General features: G+C 35.7%; 4 protein-coding genes across 5 annotated transcripts; 3 read left to right on the top strand and 1 right to left on the bottom strand.

The window, feature by feature from the left end:
- Positions 1-743: 743 nt before the first annotated feature.
- Positions 744-11,335, bottom strand: LOC143462447 (tenascin-N-like). Its single transcript, XM_076960621.1, has 29 exons — positions 11,154-11,335; positions 10,937-11,050; positions 10,582-10,685; positions 10,325-10,490; positions 10,061-10,183; positions 9,840-9,980; positions 8,368-8,539; positions 8,052-8,143; positions 7,799-7,847; positions 7,544-7,616; positions 7,139-7,272; positions 6,977-7,008; positions 6,774-6,890; positions 6,348-6,481; positions 6,050-6,214; positions 5,807-5,909; positions 5,590-5,710; positions 5,387-5,517; positions 5,124-5,294; positions 4,683-4,772; positions 4,492-4,568; positions 4,206-4,299; positions 3,390-3,591; positions 2,284-2,450; positions 2,017-2,149; positions 1,769-1,902; positions 1,605-1,698; positions 1,277-1,471; positions 744-847 (listed from the first exon to the last, which is right to left on the bottom strand). The coding sequence occupies exons 2-29, from the start codon at positions 11,022-11,024 to the stop codon at positions 781-783; spliced, it is 3,369 nt and encodes a 1,122-aa protein (XP_076816736.1). The 5' UTR covers positions 11,025-11,050; positions 11,154-11,335; the 3' UTR covers positions 744-780.
- Positions 11,336-12,765: 1,430 nt separating this feature from the next.
- Positions 12,766-14,984, top strand: LOC143462448 (uncharacterized). 2 transcript variants are annotated; one of them, XM_076960623.1, is made up of 5 exons: positions 12,766-12,784; positions 13,577-13,638; positions 13,912-14,049; positions 14,228-14,341; positions 14,679-14,984. In XM_076960623.1, the coding sequence occupies exons 2-5, from the start codon at positions 13,590-13,592 to the stop codon at positions 14,873-14,875; spliced, it is 498 nt and encodes a 165-aa protein (XP_076816738.1). In that variant the 5' UTR covers positions 12,766-12,784; positions 13,577-13,589; the 3' UTR covers positions 14,876-14,984. The 2 variants fall into 2 exon arrangements, with proteins under 2 accessions (XP_076816738.1, XP_076816737.1); XM_076960622.1 differs by lacking the exon at positions 12,766-12,784 and having other exon boundaries at positions 13,488-13,638.
- A 133-nt stretch (positions 14,985-15,117) lies between these two features.
- LOC143462449 (uncharacterized) lies at positions 15,118-16,369 on the top strand. The gene is made up of 4 exons (XM_076960625.1): positions 15,118-15,408; positions 15,573-15,716; positions 15,873-15,989; positions 16,139-16,369. The coding sequence occupies exons 1-4, from the start codon at positions 15,339-15,341 to the stop codon at positions 16,240-16,242; spliced, it is 435 nt and encodes a 144-aa protein (XP_076816740.1). The 5' UTR covers positions 15,118-15,338; the 3' UTR covers positions 16,243-16,369.
- A 1,966-nt stretch (positions 16,370-18,335) lies between these two features.
- LOC143463344 (uncharacterized) lies at positions 18,336-20,134 on the top strand. The gene is made up of 2 exons (XM_076961812.1): positions 18,336-19,132; positions 19,381-20,134. Exons 1-2 carry the CDS (start codon positions 18,900-18,902, stop codon positions 19,766-19,768), a joined length of 621 nt encoding a protein of 206 aa, XP_076817927.1. The 5' UTR covers positions 18,336-18,899; the 3' UTR covers positions 19,769-20,134.
- Positions 20,135-21,906: the final 1,772 nt, after the last annotated feature.

Genomic DNA, 21,906 nt, shown 5'->3' with positions numbered 1-21,906 from the left:
GTTCTGAAACGTTTTGTGCCCTGAACTAATCAAGATATTTATAACCTCCATAATATTTTGCAGTTAATCTAAGAAATATCGTTATTTAATATCCTAATCACTACATTTTTGTAATGTGATGAAAAATTATAAGTAAAATCAGCAAAATTAAGCGGGCATCATTTGAGGAAATTTAATTTTTTTTCCTGGTGACTGAATTTTAAAAATGCTGGTGTAGAATTGGCCCATCCAGGTTTAAATCGTGAATTAAAGTGTACGCTCGGAGATAAGTTGAATGATATAGATCTATGATCATTGTGCAATCTTTAAAGTCGAAGTTTAATCCTTGACTGAAATTTAATGCTCATGTTCATAAAATTAAACCTCTCAAAGGTGCTAATTTTTCTTTTGGAAGAGATGCTTAAAGTTCGCTTCATAAATTTGTAATTATAACTTAGATTTCGCATTTATTGCACTTAAAATGTACAAGATGAATAAAAGCAAAAACAATAAATGAGACAAACCAATATTTTTTTAAAGAATATGATCATTCGCGCTCTAAAGGTTCAGTTAAAAGCTATCTGCAATGGCTCTTAACATTGCCATTCAGGTATAGATTCAAACAACGGTATGCAAATGAACTTAAGTATAAATTACACAAAAAGCTATGTCTCAGTACAATAATTAACAGTATTATACACCAGGAAATTTCAGGACTAGTTTTGAAGCTCCAGTTGACAAAACCTAACAAAAGAGGCAACGCGCACAAAACCACGCAACTTTATTGTAGTTCAAAACTCCTTAATACACGTCGTAGTATTTGTCCGAACGGCAGCATCTATGACAGCATAGGCAGCAACCATAATGCCTGTAACAAAATGAACGAGAATGTTTAAAAAATCGGACAACCTTTCACACGATTATCTTTATCCAAAGAGCGTTAATTAATACGAGTGTATGGGCCTAGCAATAAGCAAAATACCCAGGAAATGTATGACTTAATGATATGCATCGGTCAGCTCAGTAATGGAGCGCTTAGAGCCATATTGAGCTTCTCTACCGTTGTAATGTCATTGGACAAGGTGCTAACGAGGCTTGCTCCTGCCCAATGGTGAAGAGTTTCAAATGCGGACAAGAACAAAGTAAATGTAAAACCTCAAATACAATAACTTCTTTGGGAAAACGTACACAGACTAGCTCAGTAACCGGGGCTCGAGCGGCGAGCGATCATTGCTGAGTTTAAATCGTGCAAAGATTTACCTCAATCTGAGGGTAATTATTCCGATAACATGCTCACCTCAACAACGGCTTGTTTCCACAACATTTACAGCAGCATGAACATACGATAAATGTTACCAACAACAAAACCACAAGACAGACAGCAACAATCAGAATGGCAATCCACATGTTGTTCGGTTTTTCCTCATCTATCACGTCAGCATCGCCACCGCTGTTTGCACCAGGATAGTTGTTTTCATTGCCGCCGTTATTGCTAAACATTTCGGAAAAAAATGAAAACCACACAAACCTTTTAACAATCACCAATAGTTAACGCTACTGCCATTACAACACGTAGTATGGCCTGAGATGACAACTTTAACTGAATAGTACTACCTGCCCTTTACCTGTATTCATTTCCATTGTTGTTTTGCGGAGGGCCAACATTCGGATAATATGTGTCTCCCCCTTGACCGGTGTGATCGGTTTCATAGTCACCACCTTGAAACGGTTCACCATAAAGTCATTACCTTTGGCACTAGTACTAGGGCAGTGACGTGTATTGCCTTACCTTCATCAATTCTACCGTCACCGAGTTCCTGTATAATGACACTTGCATCTTCACTGCTTAGTCCCCGAGTAGCAGCTTCAGCAGTGACTGATATCATATATTTTAAAGGAACGTTGAAGTCATTCAAAACCAACCTGCAGGTAATTAGCGAATTACGGAGAGTTGATAAAGAAAATGCTACACTTTTCATGATGAAATTAATTACCAAAAAGTTAAACCAATTCAAGTATGATGCAACATGGACTCACGAATTCATTGAAGTGTTTTTATTTGCACTCGTGTGTGGGTTGACCATGACAAGATAGTTACTTGCATCCGGGATAGGGGGCCAGAAGAGCTGAACGTCATACACTGACAAGCTGCGTGTAGTGATATTTGAACCTGCATTTACAGTCGGCTTAAAAAACTGCACTAAAATTCAGAAAATATCTCACTTATTACCTCAAGTTATAACTACCGTATAAATGTATTTTAAAATAATGTACTTAGCTGTGATAGCGTCCAAAATAACCGACCTGTTCTCATAGATTCTGTCAGAAGAGGTTGGTTTTGTGGGCCATCGTTGATCAGGAACGCTCTGTCAGTTGAGAAAATTTTAAACCGATATTCTTCATCAGGTTTCAAATTGTCAAATATCAACTGGTTGTCTGTGCTGTAAGGAGCCATTTCCATTGCCCTGGTGCTAATGGTAAAAATACGTTAAACATAAATTACTCACAGTAATTAATGGTAAAACTAAGTTATGGTCTCATGATCAAGATGGTATTAGTGGTATCACGATGTTGTATAAATAGCTAAACTCAAAACTGTAGTTCAGCACTGTAGAAAAGACATTACTACATGCGTTGCAAGGATTTTCAATGATGGGACATATTTCAATACTGACCGACATTGACTTGTGCCACTTTGGCAATATCTTAGCATTATCCAAAGGAAGGACGCTAATTTATGATGCTGATCTAATCAACACCTGCTACCAAACTTACTAGGTCCAATAAAAAATTTAATTGCTAAAGTTAGAGCCCCAAGTGGACTTAGTACTGCCTTCGAACAGTAAAAATCAACATTTTTTTTCAAAATCAGGCACAATTGAGTCACTTAGTTTCAATAAATCATAATTCAAGATTGGATCAAATTGCTACTAGTGAAGTTAAAGATAGCGTTACGTTTTACACCAGTAAACCTGGTGTAAAAAAATAACTTAAGAGTAGCTTCTATCCTCTACTTCTATAGTGACACACATTTGAGGGTAAAATCTTGGTAAAACATTGTTGTATTATTATAAGCATGACATTGTCAGACATTAGTATAAACATTACATGAAATATTTGAGGGTAAAGGCATTCAACGAATAAAAGAATAAGATTGTGATCCTTAAGATATTGCTTTAAATCATGGAAATGTGCAAGCTCATTTCAGTAATTTTTTTCATGGTACAACAAAACTTTGTTGCTGTTTTTCCCAAAAGTATGATTTTACTTGGTTAAAATTCGAGTTGTCTCACAATTGCGTTGTTTACTGAATTCACAAAATTAACGAAATATACCAATATACTGCCAACTGAAAGAAACAATTCTATTCTAGCAACACAAATAGTTCGCTAATCTTAAAATCATCATACCTTAAGGTATCATAAACGACTTTGGAAATTTTAAAATTTGAAGAATCCCACGTCATCTTTATCGTGTGGAATATAACTGAATGAAAGGATACAAGTTTTGGAACGGGGAGCACAGGTATCAAGAAAAGGGTCGCATTCATTCCTTTGTGTTCTTCGATTTGTGCCATTATTTTCACAGTATAAGGTACACCCATTTGTAAGCCTAAAGTATGTTTGCAATCGTTAATCTGTGTAGTAGTAATGTCAACGGTTGCAGTAATTGTTACAAAATACTTCTATTGTGTATCTATGATATTTTTCAATAAGAAATCACTAACCGGAGCCGGTTGCAATAGAATCTACCAAACATGAACACAGATAATATGACCACCCGTTTTATATGACTATTTAAGTACAGGACTGAATTTTGCCCCTATAAAATTCTGTTTTTACTATGACGAGTCTTTGAATATTATTACAACTTTTACCATCTTTTTCAAATTTTTCGTGTTAATTATGCAACGAGACAGAGGCACTTTTGTCATGCATATTCTTGATTCATCAACTAACATTAACTTTAATGTCGAAGTATAACGTTAGCGAAATAAATGAAGAAATTGATATTTTGTCACTTTGCACCTAACTGTATTAATCCCGATGTGGCTTAACTGTACTGTAGCAGCTTCGGTTATTGTAAACATTCGGATACTTTGACCAGAATGGTCTGGTCCCAAGGTGGTCATAATAAGCGGAGTCCACTGTACATACACTACAAGTAATCTTATTTGCATTGAGAATGAAACCTAAGTTATTACCATCGATAACAATTTGATCTACCTTGCAGTGTTGCAGCAAGTTTATCAGTAGCGCCAAAGCCGGTTATGCCCTCTGATGGTTCACAACCAACATAATATTGCCTTGCTTCTGTAACCTTAGAAATTTGTAGAATTTTTACACACCGGTAAGAAAATTAGCTTAGCAAGTCTGCAATATCAGCATCTCCTTTGCAAAGTTTTATAAAACACTTAAAGCATATTTATACTTATATATTGTAATGCAATGCTTGAGTAGAAAGACCGGTGGATTTTAAAAGGAAAAACTTCATTAAAAAACAGTTTTCCACCTTTTCCCATGTGATAAAGACAACGTCTGATCTCAGCGCATCAGACGTATACTTTGCATTCGTTGGTGGAGCAATCACTTCAAAACAAAAAATGATATAACAATTGGTAACATGTCGTTAAATTTTAATTCTAGGTATATACAAAATTCTCCAACAGTATTGCAGTAAAAACCTAGTAAGCATAAACTTACAGGTAGTAAATGATAATGTGGTCTTCTTTCCATATCCTGCTCTGTTATACGCTGCCACATTCACACCATATGTTGTTCTCTGTGTTAAACCTGCAAATGGGGATGCTTGAACACCTTATTATGGAATGCAACATGGTTCCTTGGGAATTGCACACATGTCAAATTTATATCCATACACAATTGAAAAACACTTTATTGTGATAACTACTAATAAGCAGCCCTACAAATTACTTATTACAGCTAAACCAAATAAAAAGGCTCCCACGCAACAGGATATGATATATATGGGTGCAAAATCAAGAACGTCATGGAATATGAAACTTATAAATATACAGATATCATAAACTTGAAAAAATAGTGCGAAAAAGAATTAGCTTAATAAACCACGACAATGTTACGTTAGGTTATTTCAAAAAAAAATTTGCGCATATACCCACTTACCAGTCAGTTTAAACCTCTTTTCATCAGTTGAGTAATTCTTGCTGTTGCCACGATTGATATCAAAAACCTCAATACTGTAATTCAATGCACCAGGCACTGAGCCCCATGCCATGGTGACATTGTCGTGGGTTAGAGAATCAGCAACGTACTGAAGATTAGGTGCTTCTGGTACTAAATGCATGGATCATATCAATGACATGCCAAGCATTTATCAAGACACTGTGGAAACTTAGGTCATTGAATAACGGAAAAAATCAACTTACCTGTCATTTGCTGAATTATGACAGAGGAACTTTGCTCGTTTTCATTAATGGCGGAAATGGAAATGTTGTATAAAGTGCTAGATTGTAAATTTCTAACTGTTCTTGAAAACCCAGCCGTCTGTATAACATTTCTGAAAAGACAATTGTAGTTACATGACACTGAGGTCTAAGGGAAAATCAACTAGACCTCTCTTCGTACTTACGCATAACAACATGGCGACACTGTCACATTGTACCGCGTTGCACCGAGTATGGGATCCCATGTGATTTCTATGGAGTTTTCTGTTACTCCAAGCACCACAGCATTCTGTGGAGGATGAAGTTCTACAAAAAATGTGGAAATAAAAAAGAGTCACCATCATCAGGTTCAGGACTGTCCCAATTTAAACATTTGCAAACCACTACTGCACAATGCATTACTTGTATATTGTGATGTATAGGCAGGTTGGCCCTGGCCAATTTCGTTAACTGCTTGCACAGAAATGTTGTAAAAAATACCACTGGTAAGATTCCGCAGAGTCATCTGTGGACATTAAATTGTAAAACATAGTTTAGGAAAATTTCGATAAGATTATTTATCAAAAAATTTATTAAAACTTTACGACAACAAATCTCTTTGTAATTCTTCAAATTTCTTTCCTTATTGCAGAAGTTGTCACATACCCTCAGAAATTCCGTTTGTTCCTTGAAAGCAATATGTCCATCAGTCCTTCCAACAACTAAGTAATGTGCCACACCAGACATTGCATCCCAGGCTACCGTTAATCGATCAAAAAGGACAGAATTGGCTACAACATGGACATCAGTTGGTGCGGGCAACGTGGTTCTCTGTAAATTAACATTATTTGGTGTGCTTTTGGTATAATGGCATATATAGAGATACAGTACACACTTTACAGATACAGTATAAGATTACAACAACTACTGGAAATATTTTTTTAGTAGCAATTTTCTCACGTACAAGTAGAATAGTGCTTGCATCACTCCTTTCAACATGATTGACAGCTGAGACATACACCCGGTATTCTGTTTTTGGTTGTAACCCACTCAGTGTAATTCTTGTATCTTCTATGTTGGAGTCAATGCCCGTAACACCTAGATAGAAAATTAAAACATTATTTTAGACTATAAATATTTGTTATATATATATGTGATGTACATAAATTAAATCAAAAGCGTTTATAAATATATTAAGATCATATATATTTTTTCTGCAAGTTAACAACATACAAAGTTGTTATTACTGTTACAATAATACTGTTGATAATGCAGATATAAAAGTGTGCATGAATGTGTTCATGAACCAGGTATCGTACAAATAAGCACCAAGCAACAATAAGCTACAATGAACTAAACGGTAAGAACAGTAGAACTGATTCTAATTAACCTTGACTGGGTGTGATGCTGACATGGTAAGCCTCAGCACCGCTTACTGCACCCCACGTGATGGTTGCCTGGTTAAATTTTGCCGATTGAACCATTAATGAAGGTGGAGCTTGCAAAGCTAAATTAAAAACAAAGCTTTTACAAAATTACAACCATACAAACTAGCAATGTTGAATTTTCATTTATGTTTATGTGACAACTTACCAAACACAAAAGATCTATGCCACGTCTTGTAACTGTAACGAAAGACAGAATGATAATGAAAAGTTATACATAAACGCAGTTAAAAATTAAGCAGGGATTGTAGTCACTGTGCCAAAACTCGGTCTATAATGACACTATAATGATATCACAAGCAAAACTTACTCTTTTGTGATAACACCATTCTTAGATGTTCCCACAAAATCTACAAGCCCAGGCCTCTTTTTAACCTTTACAATTCCACCAGCATTGTTGGTTACCCTTCCATCATGTATAGCAGCCACACAGACTCGAGAATCCTGAACACACAATTACATTTAAAAGTGTAAAATAGTACAAGAAAACTACAAAACTGTATATTGTCTACAAGCTAACTGAAGCGTTTTGACAATAGAATGTGAAGTTGGAAAACTTCTTGATGCAACAGAGACATGCATATCAGTTAAATCCTTTGAAAATCTGTACTATTACAAAAGACACATGTCACAAATGCAGTCGTTGTCATATCAAATTTTTGTTGTGTTTCACATCTGCAACATTTTTCATAAGTATAATTATATTAATACTAACAGATGTGTATTCTCGTGTTCCATAAACTTGATCCTGAAACATACTTGCACCACACTGTGGAGGACATAAGACTCTAAACAAATTACTCGTATTTTCACCTAAATCTTAAATACCTTTTGTGTGAGTTAGATAGACAGATAGTGATTGCAAAAAAATAACAAAATTTACGACAATGTTTATTGTTCAATTTTTAAATAAAGCTAATACAAGACTGGCCGATAACAGTAGGTCATCTTAAAAATATTACAAACTCACTCAAAAGTGTCTTCTGTAAAGTCATTTGCAACAGCGTAACACATAGACACTGAAACAAAGAAAATAAAAAAGTATTATTGCAATTTTCCTAAACTGCATTTTTTGTATGATGCTCAGACGAGATGCATAAAAAATAAATAAAAACAAAACAAGTAATTTTGTGAGGTCAGAATATTCTCCAAACAAGCAAAATAGAAGTCTGGAAAATTCCCCGTGGAGATTAACAGCACTTAATTTACAATTTGAAGCATACATGTTTTAGACTGCACCACTGCATATCTGCTTGGTCCAGCTGCGTTCATTGCCGCAACCTCAATCCTATACAGCGAATCTGGTTCCAAATTACTGCAAAGTATAAAATACAGTTTAAAAATGATTTTCACAAATCAAGGAGGAACGACTCCTGAAAATTTTAACTGGAAACCTGTTCAAATTATAATTTTAAATAATAAACATGGTGTGTATATGTACAGAAAAAGGCCTATACAGCTAAGTAAAGTAAACGTAATAAACTGTTAATGATTTGATCAGTATTTAACATGCCAGTATATTTTAGAACGTATAACAACCTTAATATCAAGTGGGTTTCGCTTGTCCTTGGTGGCAAGCCAGTTCCTCCATAACTTGGGGTAATTCTGAAGATATAATTAATAGCGCCGACCACTTCATCCCATTTCACTCCAATAGTAGTTGGTGTAATAGTCGCTGGAAGTATTCTCAAGTTTCTAGGAGATCTTAGTTCTGTTGTACCAAAACAAAAATTTAGAAAACTTTAAATAAGATTTTTAAAGCTCCCCTGTCACTCCATTTAAATCCTTATCCTGTGAATGCTTGCAACGTGTACATCAAGATGTATTCGAGGGGTACTTTTCCACATTATCAGGCTAAAGACTTCCTAGAATAACCACCGCTGCCGATATTATTTCTAGTTCGTAGTTTGTACAAGTTTTGCAGTGCAGGGCGGGCAAAAAAGAAATAAAAAAAACGAAATGCAGTCGTCTTGGTGGGGAAACCCCTAATTTCATACTACTGCAGAAAAATATAATATACAATAAGTGGAGAAGGTATGAATATGAATATGGACATTAGTTTAATTGCTTTTTGCTAATTACCATCGTCATCTTAGTGTTACTTTCATGTAAAAATAGTAATCCAAAAAACAATTTATAGCAGATACATTTCATGAATCATGTCAGGCTTTAGGACTGAGAACTAGCAGCATATTTGTCATCAGTAGCCTACTTGGTACTGGAAATACAGTAGTGGAAAGGCATGATTTGTCAAAAGTTAATTCACGATCTGACATATGTTTTGTTAATTTAAGAAAATTAATTACTTTCTTTGAGCTCATCATTTCTAAATTTAGTCAATTCTTCATCACGAATAGGAGTTTTTGCAAAGAAAATTAGCAGAAGTCTAGTCGGTTGTATAGAAGTATGCGAACGATCAGTGAAAGTTTTTCCGATAAAACGACAAAAAGTCGAGTAACAAAGGATAAAAATAGACAATTATCACTGCAATTAAACTTTAGAATAAGCCATCGTTGAAATCTTTTATCAGGTCGATTATATAAACGTAATTATCACCAAACAGAAAGCAGTTAACTGATAAAATTCTGGGTGTTGAAATTCTGTTTAGACTTTAACTTAGTTTTTACTGCGCGCAGGTTGCTATACACATACAGGAAAGCGAGATTAAAAATTAAATATTTAAGTTAAATGCTTGAAAGCTATCAGACTAATCCCATTGAAATCTTTTCAAGAAGCAAGGTGACAGGTTTATCAAAGTTCTTTACTTGGAAGGTTACCATTGGCAGGAAGTAGGAACTTGCAAATGGTTCAAAGCATAGGCTCATTGGACAGTACTTAGGCTTTTTTATTACAAATTATACAGCTAAATATTTTAATTTTCCATAATTTTTGTCGGCATAACCACTTCTACTTTGTAAAAAGTAAAATATGAGAGAAAACATTGTCATGAAAATATGGGTTTTAAAAAAAAAAACATTTTAAAAAGTCGTCAAAGTTATATAGTTCCTTACTTGTGTACTGCCTAACTTCGGCTTTTGCTCCTTTTCCTACCCAGTTTACTGCAAAAACGTAAATTGTGTATTGTGTGTTTGCCGACATGCCCTGCAGTCGAACGGATCTCGAGTAAATTCCTTTTCCCGCGCCGCTTACACCTGTAGCAAGCCATGTTGTTAGATTTAAAAGACTTCAACATTCTAAGCCTCGGTTTCTCGTAAGTGTATCGTTTACTCACCAGCTGCTGGCAGTACGTCAATGGTATAAGATTGAGACCCATTAACCGGCGCCCATTCTACAGTCATCGAGTCGGCGGACACTGACTCCTGGACAACCCAAACATTCTGCGGCGAAGGCAGAGCTAGAAATTAATTTTATAATCACTTGTTAGAATCTAGTTTAAAAACTATAAAGAAATAAATAGCTAAAATGTGACAAAAATGTTGAAAACTGTGTCTATTTGTGACATTTTAAAATTTGGTATGGACTCGCTCAAGCTGACCTGTCCTTTGAGCAATGACCGACGGACTACTAGAAATGTCACCCCTTACAGCCGTAATCGATATCAAATACTCAGTGTCAGGCCGTAAGCCTTCTATAAAAGTGAACTTTTCTTCAATTCCAACTCCGACGCCAGTTGCTGAAATGGTTGGAGGCTTTAATGAAACCTACAATAGTTATCAAAGGTTTTTGAGATAAGTGATGGGTGGGACAAAGAGACAAGCAAACGCAGCTCGTATAGACAAAACTTCAACTTACTGAGTAAGAATTTGCTTTCGAAACCAAGTCCCATGTAACAATCATCGAAGTGTGAGTTACCGAACCAGGCGATACTTCTACGTTTTGTGGACTTTTCAGTTCAACTACAAAAATGGAAAAATATAAAATGTCTATTTCATTCATAAAGATTCCCTACATTAATTCCAACGCTGTAATAATACTTACCATAATCTTAACACCATAACTCAAGCAATTTCTTATATTCTGTGAGGTCTACTACATTCCTAAAACAAACTTAAACTCTTATCTTTATGTTTATTCTGTTTTTTTGGGTTTGCTATGGTCAAAGTAACGAGTTTTTTACAAATTAAGATTCTACGAAAGTATCACTTACCGAACTGGCCTTTTGTGATTGCTAGCATCCAGAATGTATATATCCAAAATGATAAAAAACAATATCTTTTGGATTGCAAACTATCCATTGTGAATAATCAAAGAAACACGTGATCTGTGACAAACATTATCAGAAAACAAAATCTTCTTTAGTTATTCCTAAAATAATCCGAAATCAAACTGCACAGACCTACTTATATCTCTCTTAAGGCACCTACAGTAGCTATTCTTTTCCTAGCACATGCTACGCAGCATCGTTTCTACAGTAGTTGATGGTTTTGTTACTGGGGATAGTGAAGCAACTGATTGTTCCTCATTTTATTTCACTGATTCCTGGCTTGGCACGAATAGAACAATTTAACGACTGAAACGTTGTAAAAATACTTAATGCTGCTTCTTGTAAAGTTACTTCCTCTACGCCGATTAGATTGAAGTTTATTTCAATCGGTCTTGGCAAAACTCATCAAAGCTGACTTTTTATTGGACAACGTCATACCGCGTCATAACCGCCTCGAGCAACAGAAACAGGTTTACAAACTATCGATACTATAATTGTGACGTCGCGACGTACCCAATCCATCTGCGTGAGCAGGATACGTAAAACCGTAATGTCGTCAGTAAGGTGGCTACTTGTCATACCGAGCAACGCAGAAGGAGGTTATACTGTATGTTGAAATAATTGCCTCTATATAAGCTACTTAGAAACGGATTTAGCTTTTCTGGTTTTTACATAATCACTAAAAGCTTAAGTTGGTTTTGGTAAAAATACATGCTGAATTAAAGAGCCGCATAGATAAAATATTATCCTGGAGAACTTGCTCAACACAAAAGTTTAAACATGCTCCTTTGAAAAAAAAACTTTTTTGTGATATACTGCAAGCGCTAGATGCCGCTCCAAGACACGGTGTTCTGACAACAACATTTGAAACGTTGTCACGAAATTGGCATGGTTTTTATAATTTTGCTCGGGAACTTTTGCAATCACGGGAAGTATTGTGTGTAATGACTGACGAAGTTTGCGTGAGACGTTACTTTTAATTGATGAGAACAAGCTGAACTGTTTGATTTTTTTCTTGGATTGAAAGTGGAAGCATGACAACCATATTAATGTTTTTCGTTACATTTCAATAGACTGGCAAGTCAGCTTAAAGTGATTGCAAAAGGGTTAAAGTGTTTTTTATTAAATTAACTAATAGCTGAATATAGGTTTGCTTGTGACATATACCAATGTGCTTTTAGCAACGCTTTACAATCTCAAGTAATCTTAAGGGTTAATAACAACCGCGTTAATTTTTTCTTACATTTCAATAGCCTATAGCCTAGTAAGTAAGTCTGAAATTGCAGGAAGATTTAGATTTTTTTAATTAAACCAATTCATACTTGAATTGACCTACTTGTAACTTGTACACGAAAGTTTTTATAGCAACACTTTCCTATATCAAATTTCGCAATTTTGTTCATATTTTCCGTGTAAAAGTTGTCCTCGTGGTGACACGCCAAATGATTGCAAAGACATAGATTGCAAAATGAACTTTGAAATGAGATAATTAAACAAAATTTGCATTTTTCTTTGTACCTATTTCATCAGCATGTCTGAGTGTGTCGTGAGCTTTCTTGGCGCCTTTCAGATCTTAGACAACACGAACATACATCTCACAGAATTGAGATCTAGAAATAAGTTGGCTGATTACGAAAGCTTTGAGGCTTATTAGGTAATCTCAGACTATGTTTACCAGCTTATTGTAAGGCATGCAGTAGGATATAAAAGTTTCCAAATATAACAGTTGCATACGAATGGGAAAATCCATCCGTCACTATTGATACAGCGGATGTGAAAAACGTCACGTAGGTAAAGTAAAAAATATCGTTTCGTATCTGATTTTTCAAGAATTCATCTTTTTCCTTCTTATTTTCGTTTTAGTTTGGAACACTCATTTAGGAAAGTGTGAGTTATAATACTGTTCAAAGCGACAAACAGATTTTCTAAATAACGCAATGAAGTTGTTTTTTTGAAGACATGTAGAAATATTTAAACTCCTATAAACTAAACTTAGATTAAAACAATCTCCAAGTCGACAAAATGTTAACGAAGGTAAAAAAAACCGCAGACAAGAGATCTTGTTAAACTACCACGTTTTTCTTTCGCGTTTCCGAACAGCGCTGGGCAAAAAAGATTAATTGCTTTATCCTAATTTAACACAAGCAGTCGTGTCATAGGGACATCCAACACAAGGCAGTGCAATAAGGAGTTTTTGATTACGCAATAAAACCTCATTTCCTTGAAATATCATAACTTTAAAAGCGTGTAGTTTTTACGAGGAACTCGCACTTTTAAGCAGAGGAATTGTAGATACTTTATATAAACTGAGATGAAACTTGTAAATTACAGAGATAGCATAGAAAAGTAAATCGATGACTAAAGGCAAAATAGTGGAAAGCAATATATCGAAAATGATTTGATTAACTAAAATCTTCAAAATATTAAATCAAAATATTATGGGTAATAATTTATTTAAAAACAATATCAGTATAATAAACCATTGTACTAATGTCATTTAGTAATGACATAATTTTTTATTAAATTTAGATTTATTTCGGGTAAATCGTAACTTTATAGCCTATACTTCAATTGTTGTTTAAGTGTTCTTTATAAGATGAACGGATTGCAAATTGGAGGCCTCGTTTTGCTGCTTGCTTTTCAAGGTAATTCTGTTACTTATGGTTTAGTAGTTGAGTCAGAACGTGTTGTTAGTTAAACTTACATTAGTTCTTTCATCATAAACTGAGTCTTTGCAATTTTATGCAGTTTAACGATTTGTAGAAAGTGAATTACAGAAAAGTAACATTTCTTTCTTTGATTTATATTTTGAAAACTAAAGAGATAGCCAAGGTGGCATAGACTACAATCTTATGTCAATCTATTTTTTTAAACTTTAAGTAGTTTTTTACGTCTAATCACTCTTTTCTTCCTTTAAGCTCATGCGCTCAATTGCTTCGTATGCAATGTGATCACGGTAGATGGCGCAATTACGACGGACGAGTGCACGAACGTGACCGCCCCAGTTCTCTGCGGTTTCGGGGAGACATTTTGTGAAACTTTCACTCAATCCAGCAGTAAGGAAAATAACACGCTGGTCTATAAGAGCTATTGTATTTCAACGAATATGCAATTAAGACCAATAGACTAAGTCGGTATACTGTTAGCCTACATAAAAACTCCTATAGCTAAGAACCTGAAAACAAACAATTTCTACTAGAAAAGACGAAAAAGTGTTATTTTTGTACATCACAGCCTTCGTTGGGTCTCCCTACGTCACAGAAACAAGAAAATGTTCCTCAAGGTCTGGCAACGGGGAATGCGTTGAGAACCAAGGAACCCAGGAATGCCTTACAACTTGTACAACAGGTTTGTCTTTTATAAAGTACGCTCATACACAGCTGTCTTTCACTTTTGAGCTTGTCCACGTAAGCACTTGTGCGTGGGTTACAATGTTATTTAGTGTTAAATAAAGTGTACGATGCACTTAGAACAATGTTATACCGGCGACCTGAAAAGAAGCGTTTTTAATCAAAGTTCATATGGCCACAACAATTATAACGTAATATTTTTCTTTGAGCATGAAAAATAAACAAATCAACAAAAAGTTTAAAAAATAATCAGTTGCTACAAATGCAAAACTATCTCTACCACTACAATGGTAAAACCGGAAACCGCTGTAACCACTCAAACTGTTTTTTCGCAGATGGCTGCAACGATCCACGGCCTAAAACCTTTCCACAGAGCGGACCTGAAAACCAAAACGGACCATTCGGAAACAGAGTCGGCGGAGAAGGCGGAGGAGACGGAGGAGATGGAGGAGGAGCGGACTCAACTGCAAGAATTCATTTGATTTCCGTTGTTTTCACGACGTTGTCATCAGTGGCTTTCATTCTTTTTTAAGTTAAAGACTACTTTAAGCTTTGTCGATGCCAACTTTGTGTAGTTGATGCTTCGTCTTCTTATCGATGTGATTAAATTGATAAACAATAAAATAACGCCACATAAACGATATACAACGTCTGATTTTTTTCGATTTATATTGAGAGTAATTCATGCACTGAAATCTGCCCAACGACATAAATCGTGGCTTGAAACATTCAAAACGTGACCAAAGCTCATATAACAGCAGCAGGCTGTTTGATATTAAGACTGTCCGCATGGTATTTCAGCTATAGCCAAATATTGTTAGAAAACAGAATAGCTAAGAGCAGAAACCTTACCCTTTCCTTTAGCAATTCTTTTGGCGGTTTCGGTAAAAGCGCAAATAGCGAAGAGGGCCAGATTTGTAAGCATAATCGTTGTTTATTAAACTATTTCGTTTAAGTGGGGAAAGCTGCAGCCTTTAATCTGCACAGCAGTTGAAATGCTAGGTAAAATTAAGAACATAAGCAAACATGGGCTAACTCTGCTGGTGTTTATGCTTTTCTTTGTTGGTAAGTTAAACAACTTGTCTTAACGGTTACAGGTATTTTCAAACGTTTATAAAGTGGGTGTATAAGTCTGTAAGAGCATTTCTTCAAATTTCAACTGTTATTATTTTCTTTTAAAGTTCCGTTTGTTTATACTACAACTTCTTACTTAAGTTTTCCTTATACAGTCGTGGGAAAAGCAATCAGTTGCTACAAATGCAGCATAGTTGAGGGTGGTGAAGGGCAAATAACTTCTAATACTTGCAAAACCACGCGAGCAACCCGTTGTAACTTCGACCAAACTTTTTGTAGCATCGTGGTCACTAAGAAAGGTAGGTGATTCCTTTACTAGCCTACATCAGCATCATAAACTACTGTTATCCTAGCGTTTTGTTAGCGGGAGTCACTGCACCGGTGTATAGCAACGCAGGAAGACAAAACCTGTTGAAGGAAATACAAATTTATTTGATTTCCCAATATATACACAGTCGTGTTTACGAGACGGACAACTAGAACCGAATACGGCTGTACCGACACAAAAGCGAATGATGGACAAGGGACCGACGACCAAGGATTGGAAACATTCACGACAACTTGCAATAAAGGTGACCTGTTTTTATTAGTAGGATGGTAAGTTAGTTATCACGTTATGTTATCAGCTGATAATTCTGGTTATAACCGCAGTTGGTTAATTTTGTGATTAGCAATATTTGAGAAACATAGTATGTTATATTTCTTCCCTGTTAAAATACAGACGGGTGCAACCGAGGTGGAGGAACAACCAAGCTGAAATCTTCTTTAACCCTGCTGGTCGTTTTGACCATTTTCTGTCAATTCTTGTTGAAGAACATGGGTTAATTTTACACGTTGCTGATTTTCGGTCATTTACATAACGTCTGGATTCACACTGGGTGTTGTTTTTACCTGGCGTACCCTCAACCGTTTTGTTGTAACTTGGCTTCAAATAAAACGTTTTGAAATGTGCCGCATGACTGAATGGTATAATTCTAGACAACTGAAACCACTGGTTTACGTGCTAGGAAAACTGCCAGAAGGCTCATATATTCTAAAGCCAGAGCGGTAATAAAACTGTTAAAGTCATGATTTTGAAGGCTTCATTCAGTCTCGTAGTTTGCAGACCTGAGTAAAGAGCACAGACATATAGCAATGCAATGCATTTACATATAAGTTTGTATAATATGAAATAGCTCATTCAGTAGGCTATGGATGGGCTGTTGTGTTACCAGCGACCACTTTGCAACGAAAAGGCTGCAAACGGGATGAAAAAGTTCTTGAAATGTTGACTATTGTATTGATTTGAGACTGTGTGAATTTTTGTTGTAGAAATAATCATTAAACAACTAGCTTTGTTCCCAATTTAGTCGTGACTGATTCGTACGTTTTCTGCATGACTAATCCTGTAAGCTTCCTGTGCACATAACGAAGCTATATGTGTCTATTATTATACGTTATAGCTCATTTCTAGAGCTATGGTAGGCTTTCGGAAAACGTTAGAAACTAGACATAACATGTAAGCTTTGGAAGAAGTTTTAGGATAGTATTTTTATTGCGGTTGTTCTTAGTCCACCTATTAGCTTGGCAGCCTTCTTGAAAAACTTACATCGACAGATAACTATGGAAAAAGGGAATGTTGGTCAATTTGAGCGATACAGTTTGTGTTGTATTGTATGACAGTTGCCGTGCTGCGACTTAACAATGTACAAGGTAGGCTGCAAGTCGCTTTTCGATTTGTAAGAGCGGCTTCTACAAATGTCTTGGTAAATTTGCAGCTTAGTTTAACTTTGAAGTTTACCGCAGTAAGATGTGAGTCAGGAACTTGTGTATGGTTATTTTATTTTTATGCAGGTGTGTTATTAGAGCACAAAAATAACGGTTGTAACTAAGTGAGGTTTAGTTCATGGCTTGCTATCAGACTAGTTGAACATAAGCATGCTTAATAAAGCGTTTTTACCAACTTAGCAGTTTCGCAGATGTAAGTAGCAGGCCGTATCACGTCACGTCTTGAATGATGATTTAGTTATGTCACGATTACAGGGCATTAAATACGTCACGGTTGTGCCTCTGTTACTGACAGACATCCGCCGTCGCACAGACTATCTAAGTTATATTGTATATTAAACAACACATTGTTAACGCGTGGTATTACTTCGCATCAAGCGAATTGCTTCCACCACTTTCGAGAAAGCTCAGGACGTGAAAACATGCGCATAGGTCGCTTCGTACAGTCCCATTACCACGTATTAATACTTCTACGCCGGTAAGTTTTTGGTAAACTTCCATGGCGATTAGCCGTACTGAGATAACCCGAAAAGGGCTTGGAAAGCTTGAAATTTGAAAATAATCAAATTTAACTAGAATTTGCAAAGAACACTTCTGGGCTTTTACTGACTATTAACTCACTGTAAATAAATTTGGAAAGCATCATACAACCGCAACTGTTTGTGGTACCACAACAAACTTCAGGGAATTACTTCTAACAATATGTCTTGACAAAACAGGGACTGACATTTCTTAGTGAACAAAGTGGCGACTGTTCAACAAATGTTTACTTAATTTGTTTAGTTCTTTTGTTGTGCACGGTATGTTATTTACAGAGGGCGAACAAGAAGGAATAATTTTGGCGACTTGAGTAGAATTATCTTTGAAATGGATCGAAATATAATGCTTTGTCACTGCTGACGTAAAAAGCGTTGCAATTGTTGTCTAAAAACGGCCACAATGATCAGCTTAACCTCATTGCGCTTCACTTCACCAACAAGCACCCTGCTTTAACGCTTCAATTACTTTCATTTCGTCCGCAACACTGCATTATATTATGTCCCGTGTTCGTTCGTTTACAAATAAAACGATAGTTATTGATGATATTAGGATGGTTAAATCACAGACATGCTTTGTTGATGTTGTATACAATCAGCAGCGATTGAATGTAGCTTGTTGATAAAATGTTGAACAAAGGAAGGCATAAGATATAAATAAGATTTGTTAATCTACAGTAAGTTGGCATAGAGCAGTGATTCCTAATCAGGGTCATGGCTCCCTGATAAAAGCGAAATGGAGCAAAATTAAAGGGGGTAAGCGGAAGGTACATGTCAAAAAAGCATGAAGATAATTTTATCATAAATTGAATTTTTTCATGAGCCCCATGAAGTAAGATTTTTATGTCGTTAGTCAACCTGAGTTAATAGAAAAACTATTTTGTGTGGCAACTATAGCGTCACACAATTTTTCTTTAGAAATTTCTGCTATGGCTCTTCCACTGGTTCATGCAGTTTTTGTAGCAAACGCCAAGAGTGTTAAACACAGTTTGTTTTAACCATTTAGGTTATAGGTGAATGATACCGGCAAGTCAGCTGCCAAATGTTTCAAGTGACCCTCTTGTTACTGAACCGAAGACCTTATCACGTGTCATTAAAATTAAACCAGCCTTCAATGAACTTCTCGAAGCTCAGCAAAGCTTGAAGGGTAAATTTTCTTAATACCAGTTGATAGGAAAAATGTCCAACACCACCTACGCTACTCATATCACGGGTCAAAGTGAATCACATCATGACAATTCCACCCATCATGGGGAGTCATCACATCACGGCAACTCCACTCATCACGGCAATTCAACTCATCACGGGGATGAACATCACGTCTCACATCATCTGATCACGTGGATGTCCTTTCTTGCCATGATACTTTTCATATTGATGTTTGGATACATTTTCTTTGTGGTGTACAGATGGTGAGTGGTTTGTGATAAGTGCCTCCAGGTAATAGGCATTGCTTGGTGTAGCCTTAAACTCTTTCGATTTTCGGTTCTTTTTTCTTTTCGAATTTTTTCCATTTGTGTTATGTTGAAATATTTTAGTTGTTTTGGTTGACTTTGCGGCAAGTGGGACTTTTAAAGATAAATTATTAATTTATAAGCTGTAGATACTTATCATTCCATTCAAGAAGCAATAGTAAAACAATATTTATTTTGGTTTTTAGCTACCGCAAGCGTCTGACCATAAAAAAGAAACCTCACAACCACAGTTCGGCCCTATTTCAAGAAATCGTCCTAACGTCAACCGTCACTGGCGCGGCGGCGCCTGGTATTGCAGACTTTGGAAACCATCACAGTTTGGTGGCAACCACATCGAAGACAGCAGAAACAACTCTCACCTTAGAGGCTCCCGGAGTGTTGGGAGTTTCTGCCGGAAAAAACGAGCATCCATCGCCGAAGAAAGTGGAACTAAAAGCCGATGTGATTTCAGACACAAAACGAGACTCGACAACGTTTGACGTTCACGTGAACGACACGAGCGGAGAAAGTCCGAGTTGTTCTCACGACCATTATGATCTTCCACCAGCTTATCATCAAGTCGGTGACAACTGAAAAGAGTTTTCACCTTCGTACAGAGTAAGCTATAACGCCCTGATTTAGGGGTCATAGTAATATATCAATGCCATAAACAAATATGTCATCATATATCCACACGAGCACTTCAATCAACGCTGCTTCATTACATTTTAACCTGTTACTTATGCGATTCGTGTCATATGTCGCCTTCTTATTGTATTATCTATGCACGATATGCCATGCACATTGTTTACAAACTTGATGCAATTTTATATCTAAAAAAAATTGCTTGTTTTAAAAGTCGAATAGGAAATATTTTTTAACGTTCTTGATATGTTCTTTTCTTAATTTTCGTAAAAAGTAAAAGTTCTTGTCTCAGAAAATAAAACACCTGCTCGTGAATGTAACATAGTTTTTTTTGGTTTAAAATACTTTACTAAAAATACTAAAATACTTGGTTTAAAATACTTTTAGTTTAAAATACAATACTTTTTTTAACGTTTTTGGTTGAAAAGAGTAAACAGCTGACGTTCTTTTGTATACGAAAGCTTGCATGCAAATTGTAGGTAAAAAGGGCTTAAAATTTGGTGAAATCACTTTATATAACCTATACAAAAAACTTGTTTGAATGATGATCCCTTTTTGCTAATTTTACTTTAACATGACGAAACAAAGAAGTTGGCACTGTTTTAATGATTGCTGTATCGTATACATGCTGTATTGCATTCCTGTTCGGGGTTAACCATAGGCCTAATGATATTCAATTTATTATTTCCGCAAAACCCAAACACGTCATGGAGGCGCATTTGCTGGTAATTTTCACGAGTAGAATCTCCCAATTGCATCCCATTTCAATTTGCCTGGCTACTCATTCATAAGTTGCTATAATTTTCAATTATATTTAGATGACAGCGGGAAGCCGTAAGTATAAGTGCATCTATATGCCAAAATAATTTCAACCCTATGCGAACGACAGCAGCCCAGTAATTAAACACTGTCCACAGTTCCGATACTTTTTAATAATTTTGAGACTTTGGGTTGGTTTGGGCAATTAGTTAGTTTTGAAATAACATGGGCCGCTATATCTGCACCTAAGCAGTAGGAAACAAGAAAACGACGCAGAGGTTTTGAGCAAAGTAAACCAAACGTAGTAATTTTCCTGTGTCACTAAAGAGACCGGTCTCTAATGAAATAGGTCTCAAGTCACGTGTTTTTACACTTTTGGTGGTGACGTCACGTTTAGTATGGTGATGGAATTTTTGTGAATGACTGCATTCTGTTTTTTTGAAACCAGTTCTGCATTTGGAAAACAAGCATGTCATAAGTTTTTTGCATAAAACGAAAAACTACAAATAAAAACCAAAACCCAGTATATGACCAGCAATCACGAAACGTCCTTATTTGCAAGCGCGGATCTCAACAAGGGCTGTGACGTGCGTTGTTCAGCAAGAGCAATGTTGTGCAATGAGAAATATATATATATGGTTATAACCGTGAATTCCCGTTCTTGTTTATCCTGTCAAAGTTAATCATAAGTCGACTTATTGTACAAACTTACAATGAGATTAACGACACTGGCTCCGACTCATTATTATAATAACCGAGTTTTTTTAATTGGTGAAAATATAATTAATCATACAACATGTACTTGATAAGTACTTTTTACTGAACATGAGTGGAATAATTACAACATGAAAGCAACATATAAGTATTTTAATGAAAATACTGCAATAAGTATTGTTAGACAGGAAACACAATTGTACAAAAAAATGTTTAGGAAAATGCAAAAGTTAAGCTTTATAACTGATGATTATAAACCTCAAGATACTTTTCGAAAAATATAATGTTACAAATTAATGAAAGCTTCTTTTATTCAGCCAAGAGGGTGATTACTTACATGCTACTTAAAACAAGATGAAGATACCTTGTAGGCTAACACACACAGTCAACTGTTCGATGGAACCCTATAAAATCAAAAGCAATTACGAGCAGGCAAGAATTAGGGTTAAATAAAGACCAAGCTCTTAACGACTAAGACTAAATTAATCCAAAGCAGATAAGGTCATGGCAAGTTAAAATAAACAATTTACGGAATTGTTTATGTTTAATTAAAGGAATTCATTGAAATTACATTGAAAAATTACAATGGAAAATACACTTTATCACTGAAAATT

The sequence above is a fragment of the Clavelina lepadiformis genome, chromosome 6 (genome assembly GCF_947623445.1).
Source record: "Clavelina lepadiformis chromosome 6, kaClaLepa1.1, whole genome shotgun sequence".
Taxonomy (NCBI): domain Eukaryota; kingdom Metazoa; phylum Chordata; class Ascidiacea; order Aplousobranchia; family Clavelinidae; genus Clavelina; species Clavelina lepadiformis.
The sequence above is the reverse complement of the archived record's forward strand: the minus strand, read 5'-3'. Positions and strand labels throughout refer to the sequence as shown.

Bases quoted from the DNA above. Each gene is read 5' to 3' on its own strand.
- LOC143463344 (XM_076961812.1), top strand. From the start codon at position 18,900: ATGTCCAACACCACCTACGCTACTCATATCACGGGTCAAAGTGAATCA. The intron at 19,133-19,380 runs GTGAGTGGTTTG...TTTGGTTTTTAG, and splicing joins TTCTTTGTGGTGTACAGATG to CTACCGCAAGCGTCTGACCA.
- LOC143462449 (XM_076960625.1), top strand. From the start codon at position 15,339: ATGCTAGGTAAAATTAAGAACATAAGCAAACATGGGCTAACTCTGCTG. The intron at 15,409-15,572 runs GTAAGTTAAACA...TTCCTTATACAG, and splicing joins GTTTATGCTTTTCTTTGTTG to TCGTGGGAAAAGCAATCAGT. The intron at 15,717-15,872 runs GTAGGTGATTCC...ATATATACACAG, and splicing joins CATCGTGGTCACTAAGAAAG to TCGTGTTTACGAGACGGACA.
- LOC143462448 (XM_076960623.1), top strand. From the start codon at position 13,590: ATGAACGGATTGCAAATTGGAGGCCTCGTTTTGCTGCTTGCTTTTCAA. The intron at 13,639-13,911 runs GTAATTCTGTTA...TCTTCCTTTAAG, and splicing joins TTTGCTGCTTGCTTTTCAAG to CTCATGCGCTCAATTGCTTC. The intron at 14,050-14,227 runs GTAAGGAAAATA...TGTACATCACAG, and splicing joins AACTTTCACTCAATCCAGCA to CCTTCGTTGGGTCTCCCTAC.
- LOC143462447 (XM_076960621.1), bottom strand. From the start codon at position 11,024: ATGGATAGTTTGCAATCCAAAAGATATTGTTTTTTATCATTTTGGATA. The intron at 8,144-8,367 runs GTTGTTATACGT...TATACTTTGCAG, and splicing joins GAAACCCACTTGATATTAAG to TAATTTGGAACCAGATTCGC. The intron at 848-1,276 runs GTGAGCATGTTA...ATTTTGTTACAG, and splicing joins GGAAACAAGCCGTTGTTGAG to GCATTATGGTTGCTGCCTAT.